Source organism: Aulonocara sp. 'chitande type north' Nkhata Bay, linkage group LG6 (genome assembly GCF_057382095.1).
Source record: "Aulonocara sp. 'chitande type north' Nkhata Bay isolate Kocher_YH1m ecotype deep benthic linkage group LG6, A_spYH_male_GT1.1, whole genome shotgun sequence".
NCBI classification, from domain to species: Eukaryota; Metazoa; Chordata; class Actinopteri; order Cichliformes; family Cichlidae; genus Aulonocara; species Aulonocara sp. 'chitande type north' Nkhata Bay.
In genome coordinates, this window is record NC_141349.1 from 18066469 (window position 1) to 18088945 (window position 22477).

A 22477-nucleotide genomic window follows, 5' to 3' on the forward strand; every position below is an offset into this window, starting at 1 on the left:
TGCGTCATTACTGTTTCTTACCCCTCCCACTTTGTTTACCATTAACAAAATGGAAAAACACGGCCGTCTCCCAGGTTATCCAAATTTGTTACTCTGAAGTTAAACAAAAAAGAATTGGGAATTTATAGCATTATATTATGGTAGATGGACTGGTTCTTATGTAGTGCTTTTGTAGTCTACTTGAGCACTGAAAGTATTTTGTATAACATGCCTCATTGTACACCAAAGTGCTTTCTGCACATCTACACTTGGTTCAGGGGCGCAGGAATAGAGATTGACAGACCACGTGACTTTCGCGCATTGCTTTGTGGGTACCCGTGGCAACAAAATCAAAACACTGCATCAAGCGCTAGCATTTCCAGCAGCGGTAATCATTAATTCTGCGGTTTTAATCCCTACTTGCATTTTATTTGCCTCAAAAACAGTTATGTCCAAAACGACGGAGAACACGGCAGGTCCGTACAAAGACAGACGTGACGAGAAGGGGGAAAAAAAGTACGAGGAAAAAAATCAAAGGAGTGAAAGGGTCAGACCCATACGAGCATACAGAGTGGAGTAAGGACGTTAGCGTGCTGCCCAACTTTCATCACGCACATATTTATTATTATGGTCCTAAGTTTTAGTGCATACGCTCACAAAATGTTTAGTAACTTCAGATCCCTGCAACAAGCCCAGGTCCAGTTTACTTTGGTGATTTGGGCTATTCCATTTAACAGCTGTTGTTAATTTATTTCTTTATCTCCTGTACAGGCCAACGCAATCTATTTGTCTTTTCAGGTTGTAGTATTACACAACATTTTCAGATCTAATAGAAATAAAATGAGTGTTTCGTAATTCATTCAATTTATTGTCTTTATTTATTCCTGGCATTATTGTTTCATTCTATTACAGAATCATACAAGAAAGACGCAAAATTGTATTCCATTGTGCTGTTTTAGCTGCTTTGGTTTCTCCCACAAAACGCTACGTCCAGATGAACAGAATCAACTTTTGGAGATTTACTTTCCTGGATGATTGAGACTGCATCAAGACATAAAAATGAGTACAACGCTGTATTTTTAAATGTGATTCTTTTGATCCTGCAAACGCACTGAATTCTTTTCTGTCCCTCATAAGACATTTGCAAAGGCCATAATAAAAACCTGAATCATGTTTTTAATAGCTAAAATTTCTTATTGTTGATTGGGCTACTTTTAATCCCCCCAGGGTCCTTTTAAATTTATACCTAATAAGCTTGATTGAGTAATATTAAATTCACCTACACCTTAATCAGAATAAATAGGCCCAAACTGAAATATTCCTTGGTTGGAATTATCCCTCTCATGAACTGATCAGCCTGAACACAATTAAAAAAACAATTAAACCCGATTACTCTCTTAAAACCGTAAGACAAGAACGAGAACTGCGCCTCAGGCTGATGGATATAGGAACCATCATTTGCATGACATGCTGATCATTTCTGTTGCCATTGGCACATGTAGTCAATCAAAATGTGGGGAAAAGTGTATTCAGAGCTGAGAAATTAGGCCATCTACATTATAATCCTACTGGAGCATTTTTCTGAACATTCAGGATGCAAAATGTCAGGTTGAATTCTTCAGCCAGAAAATGCACAATATTAAATCCACAAAGTTTTCATGCATATAAAAGTCAGTGGAGATGAAGTTTGATATAGTGGAGTCGCTTAAGGCTCTCGCTACCCACATTGTGTGCTTCACGCTTCATCTCCCCTGATCTTCCCAGGGCCTCTCTCCACACCTCCTCAGATCAGCATGCTACAGTGGATCTCAGAAAGTGCTGATTTGGTCAGACTGGCCTCTTTAATTTGTGATGAGTGTGGGAGAGTAGGACCCCACCGGGAGCCCAGAGCTCCTTGTGGCCAGGTTGTGCTGCGACTCCATCCCCCTAGCCAGCTGTAGGTGCATCTGCCAAGTCAGCGCCAGCTACAAAGTTCTCACCACCACTAAGAGAAGCACAGTTTGAATAGAATTTGCCTTTTTATGTGTGATAGAGACATGAATTTGACGTTTTCATTGGGCGCTGCCGGTAAAATCAGCCTTTAATGTGAAGGGAATGCATATCAGCTGACCTTTATTTACTATTAGGCTATATTACTTTGTCTTTTCATCTTTTAAGCTGAGCTCCCAACTTGTGCCAGTGTACAAATTTAAGTTTTACAGTTCAAGCTTTTACAACCTTTAGAGCTGCCAGGCTTTTATAGCATTTTGTCATTTATGGACCTTTAACAAACCGTGAAACAGGAAACTATGTTGTAAAACCTTGGGGTTTGTTCAAGGTAATCACAAAAGACATTTAATTTCACAGTATTTGTTTTTGTGCAGTGGCAGATAGTACAATGTTTGTCTTCAGTACTTCTTAAATTCTCATTTTTCTTTCATAAGCAAACATTAAAGCTAACATCCAGTAATGTGAAGAATTGTCTTGTATCACTGAAGATTACGTGAAGATGGCAGACTGAAGGCAGAAGAGTCCAGATGGTCTTACCTTTAAGTTTCATCCTAAATTTTAAAGAGTTACAAAAGTTTGCAGAGATTGCAGAAAGTTGAGGGCAAGATCACAAAAAAGTCAGTGATATTCTAATAACTGAAAATCAAAGAGGTTATTGAACACATACAAAATTCAATTCTTCCAAAAAACATAAATACTCAGATAAAGTTTTAAACACAAGAGGCATATGCACACACATACTGCCGTAATATCTTTCAGATTTTAGTATGCGTGCATCTGTTTGTTTTACTCTTTATAATTACGAGGAAATTGTCTTTCTTCTTGTCCCTGGAGTTGTTTTAGCATTTTAAAAAATACTAAAAGCCCCAAAATGTTGTGTTTTCTTATGTAGATGATGTGAAAACAAGAATTAAAGTCATTTAGGATGCAATAAAGTGGGTAAGCACCATGTGTCATGCTGCCAGAACTGCTTCAGTGCACTTTGGTATTGATTCTACAAAGTAATCGATCACTCTTATTCTAAAACATATTCTTATATTTGGTAATGAGGGAGCCTAAACACTTTGGTCCAAAGTCTCTGAAGCTGAAGTCCATAATTCACATCCTTTTTATATTCATAGAACCACTGAGTGAATCCTTGTGTTATGTATGGGGGCATCTGTTTCTTGGAAGAGCTCACCACACTCCGAATGAGAATGTTTCATTAGGATAAAGGTGTTCACTCGCAGTGACCATTACCTCAATGGGGACAAGATGACTAAAACCATGACAACAGAAGGGCCTGGGTCCCATCACTACAGGGTCAAAGGTTCAGAATCTGTCTTTAGTAATTTTGCATTAGTCAAGTACCCATGTGAACTGTAAAATGAATCCAGTCCTTGTTTATGGAGACAGGAGGAAAACCAGTAATTGTGACAGATTTTAAGTAGATATCTTCAAATTTTTTATAATTGTACAGATTTCCCCATTTGTTACTTTAAAAAAAAAAAAAAAAAAAAAAAAGGATTTCGCTCTCAAAGATGAGGTGAATCAAGCTCATAAGTTGACTTGCACTATATTAAAGACTGTATATGGGGCTCCAGAGTGCAATTTGGTGCATGAATCCATTAACTGACAGGGATTTATGTGAGATTTACAGGCCCACCTAATTTTCACAGACCCTTCAAGAATGCTTTTGCTTTGGGAAAACTGTATGACTTTTACTTGTTCACTTACTTTTACTTACGGAAAGTATTTTGCCAGCAGGTGAAGCGCACATGGTTTATTTCAGGTGCATCTTACGTGAGGCTGCGAGGCCCAAAGTTCAAACTCTTTTTCCCTTTTTCTGCCCCAGTGAGCACGCCGTCTTCCCTGATACTGCTAAACACCACCTTCTTTCTGCCTCATCTTCCAGTAACTTTTATCTTTGCATCAATTTTTTGAAAGCATTTTACCATTTTGTGACATTATCTTAATCATGATGCACATTTTAAGCCTTAAAGCATAGTACAGGGGGGAAAACAATGACTGATGGCTGTTTGAGAGACTGGCTGCTTAGTATCAATCCATTTTGCTGGAAGCAATGCTGTCGGTAATTACATCAGAGACGTATGGCATGGCCGATAAAAGAAATGAAACTCTGGAAGTTGGGCCATTTCCTTTTTAAAGATTGTTTGCGACGTCTTGTGCGTCATGGCATTGTTAGCTGACAGTCATCACATCTATGCAAGAAACTTGCTTACTGAGCTCTTTCATAAATTTCTGTCATAAAAGTTGTAAAGCTGACCTTATTCTTTAGAAATTGAAGCTTTTATTGTCAACCTCATTATGAACCTCTGCTGAATGCAAAAATGAGTAGCGAGCCCTGCGCCCTTTGCCAGAATTGGTTGACTGTAATAGCAAACAAGAGCCTTATTCCTGGACAAGGCCAGAGGCAGCACACTGCAGCCTGAAGGCCAGCCAGAGCGAATCCTGTTGCCAGGCAACAGTTTACAGGCAAAGGGGGGGAGCTATTACCGGGGTCCTCCATGGCTGCTCAAACCCCTGCGTCATCGTCACGTCAGGATTGGGTCTGCAACTTGCCTGGCCTTGAATTATTGATTCGATTCCGCCCAGGCATCAACGTTTTACTGTGCTGGTCCAACCTGAACACTCCTGTCTCCTGTCACTGTCTGCTTCTTTTTCAGAAACACAGTCTACTAGAGAGGAAAATACTTTACCATAGTTTTATTGGCTTAAAAAAAACAGATTCTTATTTTCACTTACTTTAGTATTCTTATACCGTGAAGGGATAAGGGGACTGGGATTTCTGTTGTGTGCCAATTACTGCATGTATTTAGTTTTCAAAAGGAAAACACAACAAAGCAGCAGGAAGACGTATTCAGTCTCATCACTCACTTTAGATTTTTTTTTTTTTTTTTTTGGGAGGGGGGAGGAGTGGGTGGCTGTCTGTAGTCTTGTGTGTTTGGTGGTGGCTGTTTGAGGTGTCCTTCTGTGATGGAGCCTTATTTGTTTCCTGAATGTCTAATCTGCCAAGTTCATGCCTTTGGCTGCCCACTGAGAAGGGGTTCCTTGTTCTGTGTCTGCCTGGCAATCCCAGTGACTGCTGCTGTCCCCGGCCTCTTGTGCACATTAACATACAGCTGTCCCACAGGATGTAGTGAGAGACACCCAGGAGCTTCAGAGGGAAGTTGGGCACTCCCTCTCCTCTCCCCCGATTCAAGTCACAGCCAGCAGCAGTAGCAGATGGGCTGGGGAGATTAAACCAATCGGCACATGGCAGCTATTGTGAGCTGCCTATTGTGAAAGTTAAAGGTCATCTATAGGGTCAAGGCTGAATGGCTGTGATGAGCCCCGCCTGTTATAAATGAACTGTATTGATGAAGGTTTTGCTAATGATCGCTTTTTGGCTTGTCAGGAACATTGATCAGTGCTGCTTGCTGATGGGATGCAAGAGTGCCGGTGACACACAGGAGGAGTGAGTTTAGTTTTCTCCATCAGCTACATTGTACAACTACTTAATACTATAATAACTAACGTGATAAAAATACATTTAAAAAATTAATAATTTAAAAATAAATATATACTTGTTATCCTTACCGTGTGTGACATTTTTCTAATTCGTCTGTAGACATCTGCAGTGGCTTGAATGTTTCTTTGAAAAACTCGCGCTGAAGTTTACTAAAACAGCTGTGGATTTATCCTGAGTTCTATATTCTACCTGGGTGTGTATTTTAAAAACATTAGTGAGGTGTTATTTAATGAAGCTGTATTTTTGTGATCTGTAAGGATTTCAGCCTTAAAAAGAAAAGTATGAACAGGAGTATTTGTGGCACAGTCACACTTAAGTAAACCGTAGGACAACAACCTTCACGCGACTCAGAAAAATAGATGGCTGTGCGGTGGTTGCATTGAATTTATTTTTTCAATTATAATAGTTGCAGCAAACACTTTCATTTGCAAGGCGATTGTACAGGCCATCTTTTGGGAGGCAACGTGTATGTCAAAGGCTCGCAAATAACTGCAGTCAACAGGTTGTGATCTACGCCAACGAGTACAACTCACCCGCGTTGTCTTTTTGCAGTAGGGGACCAATTTTTGTTGTATTGTGGTTATATGAAAGCAAGGTTTCCAAGTGCTTATATCACTTTGCAGTTACAGTTTCCGTAGGATGGTGCTTTATCACTATTTGTGGAGGAATTTCTGGCTTTCTGTTTAATGTCTCAGGTTCTTTCTGCTATCTGAAAGTAGTTGATGTGAATTTGTGTATATGCAGATGGCAACAGATTCGTGATTTTCGCCAATTTATCAGTATCATCACAAATGAATTGCATGTCACTGCCAACTTTTGTCGTAGCAGACAGACTCCATCTTATTGCTCTTTTATTAACATCTTGATGCATCAAAGTTGAAGATGAGAGTGGTTGCAGAGCTAGTCCCCCCATCTTTGACGGAGCCAAAGTGCGTTGCATGTTCATTGCACACAGTCGCAGTAATGTTGGTCGTCCTGTGGTCTCCAACCACTGTTTTCCCAGCCTGACTGTAGGATTAGAAAGGTTGGACGTGACGGAAAGTACAGAGAGTTCAGGTTTTGACATTAAGGGAAAAATCATTAAAACCCTCTAAGGTTTGTTTTATAGTTGATGGGAAGCCTTGAAGTGGAAGTTTGGTAAGAACAAATGTGCAGGCAATGTAATATTAAATGACTGATAAAGGAGATGCAAAAAGAATGTGGTCAAAGCACTTTTCAGTATACATTATTTCAGAACTAAAATGTCAGTTTACCTTGAAGGCACTCTTTGCATAATGTGTTATCATCAGTGAAAATGTAAAATAAATTGTCGTCTACATTCTGAATAAGACATTCATTTCAGCCTCATATATCCCGACTGCTTGGTTTCAAACAAAATACTGCCGTAACACGGATCACAACAAATGCTCAACCGTCACTTCTTAGGAACCATTTTCTAAGCAGCTGCTCCCTTACCTTGACATTTGAAGTCATGAGTTTCAGGTTGAATTTTACTTAAAGGTCATGAAACATGGAAGACAGAATAGAAATTGACTGGAATAGTAATGCCCTTTGACTGGAACATCCTTTGCTTAGGATGCTCAGTTTAGCTGAGGGTTCATGAACTTCAGATCGCAATCTTGTATTCATTTTTAAGTCCTGGGAAACATTGAGAGGCTTGGATAACCAACTCTGTTAGTTGTGCTAGTTCAGTTTACTCTACTTTTTCTCTGTGTGGTACTGACCCCCCCAACCCCCAGTTGTGTGCCTCTATTTTTGAAATGCAGGGCAACATCCCTTAAAGAAGATGGCGTGGTTTCTTAGCAGAGGAGAAAAAAGAAAAAAAGAAAGCCACCCATGCTATTTGCGGTGTGCGAGTATGATGCTGTGCGCGCAGAGAAGTCTATTTTTGGGAAATTGTTCCAACCTCACTTCCAGTTTCCACTTTCGTGCTCATTTCATTGACTGGGCCGTTGGCAGTGTCGGCTCTTTGTGGGGAAAAGTAGAGGAAAAGAAGTGACAGCGTGACATGTCAAGTTAACCTCTAAAATAAAGAAGTGACAACTGTCTACCCAACATAAGAGGTAGAAGATTGTGTGGTAATGATGGCAGCTGGAAATCTGTAATGAGTAAGCCCCTTCAACAGAGACCAAAGTCCCCTGATTGTGTCTCTAAAGCACATTATGGTCGCCTGCTGCTATGCCATTTCGATATAAACAAGCTTTTTAGCTGTGTTTTAACAATCCTGACATGAATAGCAAAATTAAAAACAATATTTTAAAATGTAAACTGTTTGTGCTTGCTTCTTGGCTTCGGGAGTGCTTGCACTATTAAAACAGGAAGCCATATTTACTTTTGTCATGCCATCTGTTGCCTCTGTGTCTGCAGTAGCTCTGCAGATTCTGCTTTGCTTTCACTTGCTTCTCTCAGGTGAGATGATGATTTTATATCATCTCATATACATTTGAGTGTGTGGGACAGGTTGAATGAACGATACACATCCATCATGGCAGGTTAAATTTTGCATGTTTGTAGTTTGACCTCAAGTATTCAAGTTAATCTAACAACTTGTGTTTACAGTGCAGTTACTAACAGGATGGTTGTCTATTGATAATCCAGGCCATCTGCATCTCTACACAGAATTCATCAACAAAAGGTTTGGGCATATAATCTAGGCCCAAATATTTCAGAACAGCAAATATAATACTATCAAAATGCTAATAACATGTACTGTGTTAATATTAAGAAGTGCCTACAAAGTACATGGCTGGTGAAGTCAAAAAGTGAAACATGTTTAATCCTGAATGAATGCTATATAAATAATAAATGTGTTGTAGTTTAGTCACTGTGCATCTTTTTTTTTCTTTTTCTCTTCTAAATCAACCCAAACCTGGAACTTGCACTGCGCTGCCTGACGTATGCGTGTATGCATTATATTTTCCTGTTGTAGGTGTTCTTGGGGACTTTGATGATATTCAAAGATTATGTATGGCATGAACATCACACATGAGCACATAAATCAGCAAAAAAAAAAACCCACACGTACTACAGCTGCTTGAGGTGCCTTTCCAGATGACCTGTACAGCATTTTTCCTATTTATTCTGTGCAAACTAGGAAGTAGAAAAGTGGTGTTGCTTGTGTAGTTTTGGTGTGTAGGCGGGATCTACAAGTATTAGAAGAAATGTCAGAAGCTGTTTGAGTTGGAGGCGGCAGTGGGAAAAGACTGCAACAAAGGCTGAACCGAATCAGTGAGCTTTAACCACGTCCAGTGTCCAACCTTTTTGTAATTTTGAAAGCAAAATATTTACTTGGTAATGGATTTCAGTCTAGGGGTCACCTTAGTTTTATTTTGTGTCATAAAGTGCCAAAAGAAGGACAGTTAAACATCTGGACTCTTACTTTGGAGCTATATTGTTGAAATTTGTGCAGATGAAATGTGAAAAAAAAAAAAAATATACAGTGGGGCAAAAAAGTATTTAGTCAGCCACCGATTGTGCAAGTTCCCCCACCTAAAATGATGACGGAGGTCAGTAATTTGCACCAGAGGTACACTTCAACTGTGAGAGACAGAATGTGAAAAAAAATCCATGAATCCACATGGTAGGATTTGTAAAGAATTTATTTGTAAATCAGGGTGGAAAATAAGTATTTGGTCAATAACAAAAATACAACTCAATACTTTGTAAAATAACCTTTGTTGGCAATAACAGAGGTCAAACGTTTACTATAGGTCTTTACCAGGTTTGCACACACAGTAGCTGGTATTTTGGCCCATTCCTCCATGCAGATCTTCTCGAGAACAGTGATGTTTTGGGGCTGTCGCCAAGCAACAGACTTTCAACTCCCGCCACAGATTTTCTATGGGGTTGAGGTCTGGAGACTGGCTAGGCCACTCCAGGACTTTCAAGTGCTTCTTACGGAGCCACTCCTTTGTTGCCCGGGCGGTGTGTTTTGGATCATTGTCATGTTGGAAGACCCAGCCTCGTTTCATCTTCAAAGTTCTCACTGATGGAAGGAGGTTTTGGCTCAAAATCTCACGATACATGGCCCCATTCATTCTGTCCTTAACACGGATCAGTCGTCCTGTCCCCTTGGCAGAAAAACAGCTCCATAGCATGATGTTTCCACCCCCATGCTTCACAGTAGGTATGGTGTTCTTGGGATGCAACTCAGTATTCTTTGTCCTCCAAACACGACGAGTTGAGTTTATACCAAAAAGTTTGCTCACCGTTCTCATGATCATTTTGACCCCACGGGATGAGATCTTGCGTGGAGCCCCAGATCGTGGGAGATTATCAGTGGTCTTGTATGTCTTCCATTTTCTGATGATTGCTCCCACAGTTGATTTTTTCACACCAAGCTGCTTGCCTATTGTAGATTCACTCTTCCCAGTCTGGTGCAGGTCTACAATACTTTTCCTGGTGTCCTTCAAAAGCTCTTTGGTCTTGGCCATGGCGGAGTTTGGAGTCTGACTGTTTGAGGCTGTGGACAGGTGTCTTTTATACAGATGATGAGTTCAAACAGGTGCCATTCATACAGGTAACGAGTGGGGGACAGAAAAGCGTCTTACAGAAGACGTTACAGGTCTGTGAGAGCCAGAGATTTTCCATGTTTGAGGTGACCAAATACTTATTTTCCACCCTGATTTACGAATAAATTCTTTACAAATCCTACCATGTGAATTCATGGATTTTTTTTTTTCACATTCTGTCTCTCACAGTTGAAGTGTACCTCTGGTGCAAATTACTGACCTCTGTCATCATTTTAAGTGGGGGAACTTGCACAATCGGTGGCTGACTAAATACTTTTTTGCCCCACTGTATATATAATATATATAGGGCTGTCAGCGTTAATCGCGTTAAAGTGACGTTAACGCAGCATTTCTCCGTTAACGAGTTAACGCGGATCACCCTTTGCGTGGGGCTGGACGGCGTCAACACGTTAATCGAGCTAACCGTGCTATCGTGTTGACGGCGTCCAGCCCCACGCAAAGGGTGATCCGCGTTAACTCGTTAACGGAGAAATGCTGCGTTAACGTCACTTTAACGCGATTAACGCATCCCTAATATGCATATGAAAATGTGCTAAATGTGTTTTCTGGATAGCAGCTCATGTGGCTACAGATCCAGTAACTCAGGACATCATCATTAAAATGGACATTTTAATAGTGGATTTAACGTAAACACATTTGATAAGCACTAAGTATACCAAGCTTCAGCATTTTCAAATACCATAAATATACTAAGGATGTTCCATACATTCAATTTCCTAGCTACCTGAAAGAGACTAAATTAAAGGGAACAACTGAATTTCTAGAAGTGAAAAAACACTCAAGATTATGCACATTCTAGTGAGTGTCCATACAAATATTGCAATATAGCAAATAGTTTCTCAGATTCTTCAGCGGTTTCAAATGTCAATGACGATTAAAGGAATTCTCAGACATAATCTCAGATTACTCTGCCAAGTGTGGCTAGCGTCACCCTTGTTCTCTTGCCGTTTAATGTCTGCATGCCTTTGGGAAATGTGGTTTCATATTGATCAGCTGGTTATATGCTAGATTACTCTGACGGTGCTGTTCATTCTCTAGATCAAAATACTGCAGAATCACGCTGGCTCACAGGGCTGTCCGCTCTCTCCCTCTTTTGTCGTGCCACTTTTCTTGTTCACAACATCCTGTTACGCAGAGACAGGGGTGCTGCTGTACATGTTATTATTGTACAGCTGGTGTTGTGTAATGTGTTTACAGCAGGTGCTTTACATTAATATCAGTAATTAGTTTGGCTAATGTTTTGCCGACTGACGTGGCAAAATGTAATCTTTTAGCACAAATCCCTAACCAATAGAAAAATTGAAACACGTGTCCATCAACTCAAGATCCGCTGCTCGGTTCTTCATCACCTCTGTCTCTGTGTTGTTCAGCACGAGCTCCAACTCCTCAGAGCCCCAGTCTTGTATAAAAAGTCTTTTCCATCCCAGCATTTACTGGGTATATGGCAAAACCTCTAGCACTGGCCTTAAAATTGTATTCAGTATTTCTAATAACAAACTAAAAAATTTGCGTGCCTGTTCACCCAGAAGGTTTTAACTGTCACATTTGTCTCTTACAGTAAGCTTCAAGTTTGTGTTAATTGTTTGTTTTCTGTCTTTTTTGTTGCAGTAGTTTAGATACCATAATTTTCTACCTGTGATCTTTATTTGTTGGATTGACTGAATGCATATGTCAGTAATCATTGCATCTCTTGTTTAAAGGTACTACAATAGTTTGATATATGTCTGCTTTTGCATGATAGGGGAAGGGGATACAAATAGGCTTGCAAAGCCCTTCATGGTTCACAGCTCCTCTTCCTTTCCTGAAATGAAACCTTTATGATCCTTGATCCTTGTCATTCTGTATAGCCTTTCAAATCTTGGGAGACATCTCTGTTTTGCTATCATCCATCCATCTATCCATCTTGCTCAAAAAAATTCATCAGTTTCCTTTTTTAATGCATTATAGCATGACCAGATCTTTTTGAAAACAGTAAGGTCCAGTGTTTCCCTAGTGTATAAAATATCTAGCCAACATTTCTTTTCTTAACTTGCATTGCCTGAGCCAAAAAGGTCACTCAGTCCTCAGTCCTACCAGTACGGCAAATTAAATGGTGAATATGATCCCATAGCTCGTATGCTTCCTGAACCATTGCTTTCCTTGTGATTGTCTACTCGTGCATTCTTTATCCTCAAGCACTTTTTTAGTTTGCCTCAGACTGTTTTGTTAAGTAATAGTCCCATGTCCTTTGCGATCACTATTCTTGTGTGGGTTTTTGTTAATGTGAAGCATTACAAGAAACATTTCACTATCATTTCTGAGTTGCGGTACACCCTTGGTAGAATTTGACAGAAACAATAGCAGGTTAATACAGAGGAAAATAATTCCCTTAAAGGAATTGATCTCGATCATTCATCGATTTTCCTGTTTATAATTTGTAGGACATAGAATAGGAGAGGGAATACATTTCTGTGGAACTACTCTAGATAAGGTAGGTAGGTAGGGTACATTTAAACAGATTTATTAAAAATTGTGCATGAATTAAAGTAATATGCTTGTCATTTAGCATGCTAGTGCTGTAAAAACCTGCTTTTACAGCAATATAGCAATCACAAAAACATGCTTACTTTAGTCATTGATATTTGAGGCCATGTCCACTCCACACTCTGCATGCAGCTGCATTGCTTTCATGTTGCGTCATTCTTATTAACCAACAGAGGCCCATGAATGTCTAAATGTTCATGTGCTGCCTGTTTGATCTCTCTCTTTCCAAATAAAGTCGTTTGAATCTCACTTTGTGGCATCAGACATGAGAGTTGATAGCAGTCAAGTCTAGCACTAAAAAGGTTGCTATCACCCACTCTGCTAGTGGGCCACCACAGATAACGGTAATCCCGAACAGACACTTTAGACAAGAGCCTTGGCTTTCGCAACATGGCCGGTGGACATGTCTAAAGAAGATCAAATGTACTTATCACGAACTGTATTGCGCATCAAAATGCGAGTCACGTATTTCACTGCTATCAAGTGTTTATTTTGTTCACCTCTCCACTAACCTCGGCTAGTTGAATAAGACTGACCAAACAAAGGCTGTGTTTGAAACTTTCAGCTGAGCAAACTTGAAAGATGTTCGGCCCGCATTTTTTCCAGATTAGCTGGTCAGTCAGGCTCACCTGCCAGAAGGACTCGCCTTAGTTTGACTCTCAGAAAAGGCAGAGGCTGGAGCTACACCTTGTCCTCAAGACGAAATTGCTTGCGCTGATGATTTGTTTACTCTTTGTTGCGCTTCATTATTCAGCAAGTTTAGACACTCACACAGTGTCTCGGCAGTGCGAGAAAGCTGCCATGCAATCTTTGTTCTTTTATCTGATTGTTACAATGAAGATGTTACAGTCTGTAATAGAGCTGCAGCTTTTAATTATTTTAGTAATCGTGCAATCTATCAATTATTCCATCAATTAATTGGATAAGAAATAACTGTCTCATGAATCAGCAATAATTAATATTCAAAAGTGAAAACATGTCTTTCAAAATAAACTGTTCATAGGTTTCCATTTTAGAAACTGCAGTGTGTTCATCTGTCAACCAAACGTATTGTATTTACCTGCCATGATAAAAGTGTACTTTTAATGTATGTATTTTTTACACAAAGTATTTCCTTAAGTGCAAAACTATCTAAATACACTGAAGTAAAGGTCAAAGGTCAAAGTCAAATAACATATGCAGTCTAAACTAAAGCCAAAAAAAAAAAAAAAAAGTAGGTTTACGGTCTTCCTCGAAGGCATTGGAGAATGTGGTGGCGGCAGTGAAGAGAAGTGAGCATATCAGCATTCTGAAGACTGCCCTGTGCTTTGATGCAAAGTCTTTGTGCTGCTGAAAACAAGACGTTATGATGGTGCAGACGTTAATTAATAGTGATAACTCTGTGTCCAACCTAACAACCTTCAGGTCAGTGGCTTAGCATTTTGCTGGCCAATCTTTTTTTTTTTTTTTTAATGGATTGTAAAAAAGCTTTTATTTTTATATTTTTAAATATGAATGCAAATAATATAAATATATTATATATAAAAAAATACAAAATAAAGGGCGAGAACAGGTGCTTTTGATGATGATTTGCGAGTTCTACAGCAGTTGATGTCATTAACATGGTGGTAAAGGAGTGATTTAAAAGCTGGTTAAACGACTTGACATGCCAGGTAGAAAATGTATTTGTTTGTCTCACTAATGTGCAGCTCCTGCAGTTACTGAAGTTACAGTAGTTTTTGCTAAAGTGTTAAACAGTTGTATTATTTTTTTCCTTAGAATTTCCCAAGAGAGTGCAGCCTAGGCTACTGTTTTGCTTATATTTTACTTATGTTGTGTCACTGCTATTGCATTGTAATGCTGCTGGTACCTGGTAGCAGTACATTCACACTCGAATAGGTAGCTTGTCATCAATGACAGTAGCTCCTTGTAAAAGGAGGATGGAAAGTGCCCTTCATTTTGTTTGCATCTGGCAGGCAGCAGTATTTATTACTGTAACCACTGATGAAACATTGTTCAGTCGTTTTCTTTTAATGTCATCATAAATCATATAACTCCAAGGCCATATTGCCCACCTGTAATATACACAGTGTGGCTGAATAAAAGGCATGTTTATGGAGCCACAGTGAGTTGGTGTGCATGTGATGTACTAAATGTAATTTCAATCCATTTGATACTTTTGACCTTTTAAGTAACATGTTACATTCTAGATGTGCTAGAAGAAAAGTTCATCTTCTCGTAACCATCCATATTTTGTTAAAATCAGCATTGCCATCCAGAGAGCCACGCTGCTACCTTGCCTACTAAATCTTGATGCTAAAGCTTAAAAGAAGGGTAAATGTTCATTATTTGTGCTTAATTCACTGGTTATACCAGACGGTTCAATAGCATCCTCTAATCTCTGATCTCTGATCCGCTTAGATAAAGGTTAAATCTCACTTCAGATGTTTCTCATGCACATTTCCTTTTGAAACCTTTTATTTGGAACAGCAAAGAAGCAAATTACTGCTTTGTTGAAGAGATAAAGAGTAGTATGTGTAGACTGTGTTCCAGATGAGATCAGTATCAGAAGAGGGGAAGTACCAAAGCCAGCTTGACGAGCGAGTTTGTGTAGCAAGTTCAGGTCAAGGCAAGCAACCGAGCCACTGTGAGAATGTTCCCCACACAGTTTGCCGCCACCTTCTCAAGCATATTTGGGGATCCTCAGATGACAGGCGGCACAAATTGGCACTCTCTGATTCATCTAGGATAGGAGAGTGATCATTCTGGACGATTAAAGAGGTTTATTCACTCTGTGTAAATGTTGATGCCAGCCCTGGCCAAGTTTCACCTGGCTCATCTCTCACATTTCCATAACATTCTTTCATTTCTCAATGAGATAGGACAGTCCAGGCTGTATCCACATGCAAAACCCACATAGGCCTATCATGGGAAGAGGATTACAAAGAGAGGGCAACAGTAACACTGACCTTTTTCCTGTACAGTTTGCCTTCACAGGTATGCACACACACACACTTAAGGGCACATTTATTAAGTTATTGGACGGATAAGTTTAATTACTTCAAATGAATGGAGCCAAAAGCTACTTTAAAGCTTTTAAAGCGTCCCTAAATAAATGTTGACACTTACCAGCTACCATTATCATCTAGAGATATACCCATATTTTCAGGTGTTTTGGTTTAACATTTAGTTTTTAATTTTGGGATTCTGGTTTTTGTTTTTGTGTTTTTTAAACTCTAAATGTATACAATCTCACCTTTGGTGCTGGACATCTTGCTCAATATACTTCAGTTCATCTCACTGTTGCCTTGTTAACTTTGTAGCTAGATGTACTGACTGTTCATATCCCTTTAATAACTTTTTTTTAACAAAACCTGCCTAGCAACAACTCCACAAGATTTTGCTCTCCTGCCTCAGACATTTTCTCTCTGCAGCACTCTGTACAGGGAGTGGCAGAGAAACGGGCAGTATCACCTGTGAATGAGCTGTCGGCACATGTGCAGTGTTTTGGTGATTGTTGGAGGAGACTGTGCCGTGTAAGAAAGACTCTGTCACCCTATTCTCTTGCAGGGATTTTCCATAGTCTCTGCCATAGTCTGTAACATGGAGTATGAGTATAATATTTTTCAGACAACAAAAAGAGGTAATAAAAATCAGGATCATTAAAAATAAATGCCTCTAATTAAGCTGAAAGACTCGCGTCCTACTCAAACCATGTCAGCAATCACCAATTCCTCCACCCGCTGGCTGAAGCTTGGGATATTCACTGATTGGTACTGACGTGCTTTGGGCACTTTGATGATGGCCTCAGGGTTTAGCTATGATGCCTTTGATTGGACAACATAATGACTGAGAGCATCATTAAGTGGCAAAGCGACACAATTTCAGTCATTGATTACTTTGTCTTCATTGCCTGTGCTCCTATAAAATGAACCCTTTGGGAGAACCAATGAAACTGAGTCCATCTAAAGTTATAGAAGCTGTAGTTTGCCAGGGCGTGCATTTTTCTGCGTCTGTCATTTTCAAACTTCAGAACTGTACTTTTGCTTTATTTTATACATGAAAGAGATTAGCTGATAATGCTTTTTCTGGCACTAAAATTACCACAGTTTACACATAGTTAAAATGTGCCAAGTCTCAATTTTAGAAGTTTGAATGGGGGATTTAGAGGAAAATAGAAAAGCAGTATGTGTAGATTTATTATTTCTTATCAGATGTCATTATGCCCCAGATTTTGGGTTATGTTGCCATTCTTTCAGAGATTTGCGGAGCTGTGAATTAAGAAAGGCTACTGGTCAACTCATTTATAAAGTGTGAACAATTGTTACCCATTTTGGCTTTCAGTCTGCAGATTTCCATCTATTCTGGGTATGTATTGAGGCCACATTGTCATTTTACCTAAGCACTCACACTAGACCACAATGTTTTCTATGGGGAAATTAGCTGCGTCTGCTATTTCCCTGCAATTGTTTCTGTGGTCAGTGTCAGTTGTACACAAAGGGAGGAGACATTATGGCTGTTGTTTCCAGTAATATTGTTTTATGACAAAACAGGGAGGCTGAACAGAGATCTGGACATCCCAGTTCTGCATGAGATGTAGCACCATTACAGGTTTATCTTTGTAGTTACCTAATGAGAGCAGAAGTGCACAGGAAGTCTGAACTTCTATTGAATAAAAGAATGGCCGCTGTATTCAGGAAGCCTTCCTTTGTGGTGCATGCTTTATCTCTATCTACTTTTTACTGCAAACACCATAGAAAACTATTTTCCTTTTGTACAAAAATATGAAACTTTTACATGTCTTCTGCTGACCAGGTTATGCTAACTTCATCAACAAGGGAGAAATTCCTCTTTTGGTTCTGTTCATTTGTGAATCCCAAATAAAATGCAGTGTTATTTATGGCCAGTATTTGCTCTTATGTCTTCAGCCTTTATAGTGCATACACATGTGCCTCTGAGGTACAAACACTGGATACTGTCTCTTTGACTGTAATCATTCTCACTTTAGTGTTGGAGCTGTAATATATATTTGTCTTCATGTTCATTGTGATGACCTTTGCCTGTTATTTTCTCAGGGCTCCTCTACTTCTATACATTATAAAATGCTGCATCCACTTCCACTTCTTAAATAATTGCCGATAACTGCAAATACTGACCTCTGTTCTCCATTTATTTTTATTTAAGCCTATTGATGTCACAGGGGAGATGCCTTAGCCTCTTGCTTTAATTTCTTTGTTTTTTTCTTTTTGACCTGAACCCTTCAAACTTGAATGTCTCAGTCGCGTGGGTGGCTGTAGGATATGTTAATTCAACTCCATGCAGATGATGCCATTATTATCCACCACAGAATGCCATGATCCATGATTTCCTTATTCATTAAACCTCCCCCACACAGATTGCATCTGTCCAGTCTGGCATGGGGATCACACTTAACCCATTTGAGGAAAATCTACTGAATGCAGACCCCCTGCTTCTTTTTTTTTTTTTTTTTTTTTTGTCCAGAGAAGACAATCGCACAATGACATGACCCCATTTAGTGATGCATCGCTGCCCAAGAAGTATTTTCCTCCTTCAAGTTCACCACCTCACATTAAACATTTTCTCAAGAAAGCCCCTTTCTCCTGTAGTTCAGCTTTTTTCCCACCAACATCTGTTGATTGGAAATCGTTCCAGTCACCAATCCTGCAAAACAGCTGTGAGGCTTTACTTATTACACCTCTAATTAGTCAGAGTTTCACTTATCACAAAGTGCAGCAATTAAATTATTGTGACAGCTTCCTAATTAAGGATTATTTTTCTCAAATTTTCTGCTTAATTGTTTGGTTTCTGGTGTACATTTTCAATTTCCTTTTTAAGCCCAAGTTGTGCAGATAGTTTGAAAAGTTTAGTTTGAGTCACCAGCAGCCTAACAGCCAGAGATATTTACATATGTACTAAACTTTGTATTTGTATTTGAGAGGCCACAGCTAGAGGGCTTTCATGGCTGTTCCTTAATTCTGTAATTTATGATTAATCTAGTAATTGTTTCAGACTTAAGGCAATGTCTGACATCATTTTAAATGTCAGTATTATGGCCTTGCTTCTAAAATCTGTATATTTTAATGCATATATTAAGTATATACTAATCCAAAGATTATCAAAAACTAGATTGATGGGAAGATCAGACTAGGTAGCCAATCCGAGGATGCTTATCTTACCTGCAGACTTGTACAATATCTGAGGCAATGTGCTAAAAGCTTGGCACCGAAGTTGTCTGTTTATGCACAGTCGAATAACACAGCATTTGCATTTATCCACAAGCATGCTGTGCTAAAATGAAATTACTATTTTTGTACATCTTCCTCTGTTTAAATATTCCAGACCTCCCATCAGCAACTGGCTGATGGGAGGTCTGTAACCTGTTTGTCATTTGTTGATTATAATGAACAAGATTTTTAAAATGCAGTTTGCTTTGAGAAGACGACACCTGCTTTGTGCAGGATTTTGGTTTTGATAAGCAGGAGACTGGTATCAGCAGGGAGGGGGCCTGTTAATGCTTTACCAACTGGCAGAAGGAGAGTGACAAAGGAGGCCACGGACCATTCAAAGGCCACCGTGCAACCCTGCTCGCATACCAAGCACTCCAATGTGCAGTGTAAAGGTTGGGCCGGCCGATAGCATCGAGAGAGCCTTTCTCATGAGAGCCACCTTAAACACACACACACACACACACACACACACACACACACACACACACACACACACACACACACACACACACACACACACACACACAGAGCTCCTAACCGCTTTGTCTCATGCACCCTGACGTCCACTGATTTGAAATCTTTTGTGTTGGTATTGCTGTGGTGTCCTAGTGTCTGTAATGCTTAGATTAGCCAAGTCCCAGTATACCTTGTATAAAACAATAAATCATGTGTCATACAGTACCCTTTAGGCACATTACAATGCAAAATAAGCCTCAAGATGTAACTCGGATTGTGCTAGATTTTTACCAGGCATCTCTTCTTTGCCAGCTTTAAAATTCCCACCTGTGCTAGGTCACTCTGTAATTACAGGTGTAAGCCAGGAGAGTCTGAAAGGCTGCCAGATCTCAGTGCACAGTCACCTGTGAATAGAGCCCATCTCATGGCCCTTCATTGTCTCCGCAGTTTCGATGATCTGAAGCTGATGTCGTATGAGGTCAAGTGTTGCAAATGTTGGATACCACTTGAAACGAATGGTGTAGTACAAACTCTGCACCGAGTGTCAAAAACCTTTTTGTAGGAGAAAATGTTGAGAAATCAGAAAGGATTGTCGTGTATGACCAGTCATGTTGTCCAAATTACTCAAACAAATGCATTTGAATGTGTTTATTGTGAACGGCTAAGCAGAGGAGCATCATTGGTTTGTTTACTTGGTTCGGTGTTCCAGTGAGCAGAAATCTCACTGGAACATTGAATGTGTTTTGACAGATTATCTTTACCTGCTCAAACTAAAGCTCCCATTTTAAGGTTGTGGATTTTCCCATCTCTAATCATAGTTGTAAAGCTATCAGCAGTACATAGTGTTTGTAACTGGACAGGTGCAGTTGGCTATTATCTGCCATCCTGAAATGCAAATACTGTCCTGCAGGAAGCAGGTGCAGCAGATATAGATCCATTCACATATTGCCTGATTGGTTTTAATGGCTGACTGTTTTCTGTCATGTGATCTGTTGACAGTCATTTTAATGCAGCAGTCCGGTGCAGAAGCCTATATAGAGCCAAAGCACGTGGAAAGAATATGTTAAATTCCTGTAAAAATCCAAATTACTCAATGGCAATACTGGGCATCGGCTTTGGCAGAGGTGTGCGGTCTGAGTGCCTAGTGAGAATTGAACTGTTGCTGGCCAATATTTAGCTAATTTGTTTGTCTTTTATAATGTATACCTTTGGGTATTACTAATATATCAATCACTTGGGTCACTTTTTCTAGGCAGAAATAGCCAATTAAGCTCTCAACGTTTAGGTTTTCTCACATGACAGTGAAATACATGTTGGATTTGTGCTGGGAGTGGAATAAAACGATAGATTAAAGGAAGCAAGGCAAATTGTCACGGGCCAGCTTTTGCACTTTCTGATATTTTAAAATATTAGAATAACCTAAAAATAGCCAGATCATTCACAGCGCTAATATTTAATAAACAGATATTTTGTTACGTTTAATTTAAAATGAAAAATAAAATAAAAATCCCCATTTTTAGTGATGAGAAGTGAGCGGTGTAGTGAGAGGACTTTGACTTTCCATCAGTGCGTAATAAATGTAATCTTCAGTATAATTTGACGCAGAGGATGGCTCCTGTGTGTTTTTGGAGCTTGCAACAAGTGTGTGTGCGTTTGGCGGGGGGTTCCGCCTTTGATGCGACGAGTGAAGACAAGTCCGTATCCCACCTGGTCTCTGTGTGTGTGCTGCATGTCGCCTGCTACGCATATGTCCCCGGGTGCTCCGCTCGCGGACGGATGCGCTGCGCACAGTGTTGAATGCTGGACTGCACCATTCCTGTCGTCTCCAGCGGGGAGGCTGTAATCCGATCCCGTTCGTAGGAGCCGTCGTGCAGCCTGCGAAGAGGAAGAGGGCACTGCTCTGTGCTCTGACGCTTCTCTTCCTGCACTCCTCCCCCTTTCTGCCGAGTATCACCCTCTTTCTCCCCCTCATCTGTTCACTCCCTGCTCGGCGGCGCACAAGCCTCCGGAATCGTCGCAGTGCATTGTTCACCCATCGACCTAGCCCCTTCAAGTCGACGTGATACGACGGAGCTTTCCCCCCTCTTTCTTTCTTCTACTACTTCTTTTTTTTCTTTTCCCCTGCTAATGTCTTTACCGGTGGAATCTACTGCATGCACGCCAGTCCGGTGACGTGCCCGAGCATGTTCACATCAGAGCCAGCGTCGGATTTACCTGAGAGTACACTGCCCTCACACTGTCAGAGCGATCTCGCCGCCGCGCACGCAGATTTGGACTTCACCGATTGTCACTGAGAAGCAAAGGAAAAAGGGGGGGAAACACACCGGATTACAAGGATGGGGTTCTACGGCACTTTAAAGATGATTTTCTACAAAGTGAGTAGGATTTCTTCTCGTATTATCCGCCGTGTCACCTCCGGCACATCCTCATCTTCTCTCCGTGTGTTTGGCTCGCTCTGTCGCCCACATTATCTTTGACGCGCCTCTCGCGGCAGATCGTACGGCCACTGCGGAGGATGGACAGCATTGTAGCAGACCCCCAGAGATGCCTCTTTAATTGCCCAGGCCGTAATGTTGTGTTAGCGTTGCGTTAAAATCTTTTAATACGCTACTAAGCCGTTTGACGTCCTTTCCGTCATAGTAACTTCGGCTGTGTAAATAAACGCCGCCACCGCCGCGGTTCCGGGTGACATTCATCGCGTTGGTGAATTTGTTGTTGCTTTGGGGGTGCTTAATTCTGCAATCCCCGATAAAATTGTGCTTATAATTAGGCGTTATACACTCCTGAATGGAACGAAGCCCCCATTTTATTTTATTTTTTTTAATGTATTTCCCCCCTTACCTCCCATCAGTGTTGGTAAGATGCTCTGCACCTGTACATCAACTGTGGGTCCTCCCTTTCACAGACCCTAGTAGGTGCTTAAGCAATTACACATTTTACGTAATACAGCGCTGATGGAGCCCCATGTATGCTTAGGTACATTCAGAAATAAGGGCTTCAAGCTCAGACGCCCAGGTTCCCCTGCAGTCCTGCCCAGTTTGCAGGGTTGTTATGATTGTACATTATGCAGCAGTGGCTATCTCCCACTGACCAAAGTAACTGCTTGAGATGCATGCATGCATCAGTCTGCCTGCATTTGCCTGTTGGAGTAGCCAATTCCCTGACACTGCACTTGCCTCAGGCTCCAACTACAGATAATGGGTCACTGTGTCAGACAGCATGAGGTAGAATATCCTCAAGGATGTTGGGTGTATTATGCT

The 22477-nt window shown here is 40.4% G+C and overlaps 1 protein-coding gene across 8 annotated transcripts in view; it reads left to right on the forward strand.

Annotated features, from left to right (window-relative positions):
* The window catches only part of fbxw7 (F-box and WD repeat domain containing 7), a 134086-nt gene that overhangs the window by 85962 nt on the left and 25647 nt on the right, over window positions 1-22477 (forward strand). Inside the window, exon 1 of one of the 8 annotated variants that reach the window (XM_086295368.1) lies at window positions 21089-21592. The exons of the other annotated variants lie outside the window; for them this stretch is intronic. Coding sequence (XP_086151494.1) covers window positions 21554-21592 — 39 coding nt within the window. The 5' untranslated portion in view covers window positions 21089-21553. Of the gene's footprint in view, window positions 1-21088; window positions 21593-22477 lie in introns of those variants that run through there. 8 annotated transcript variants of the gene reach the window in all.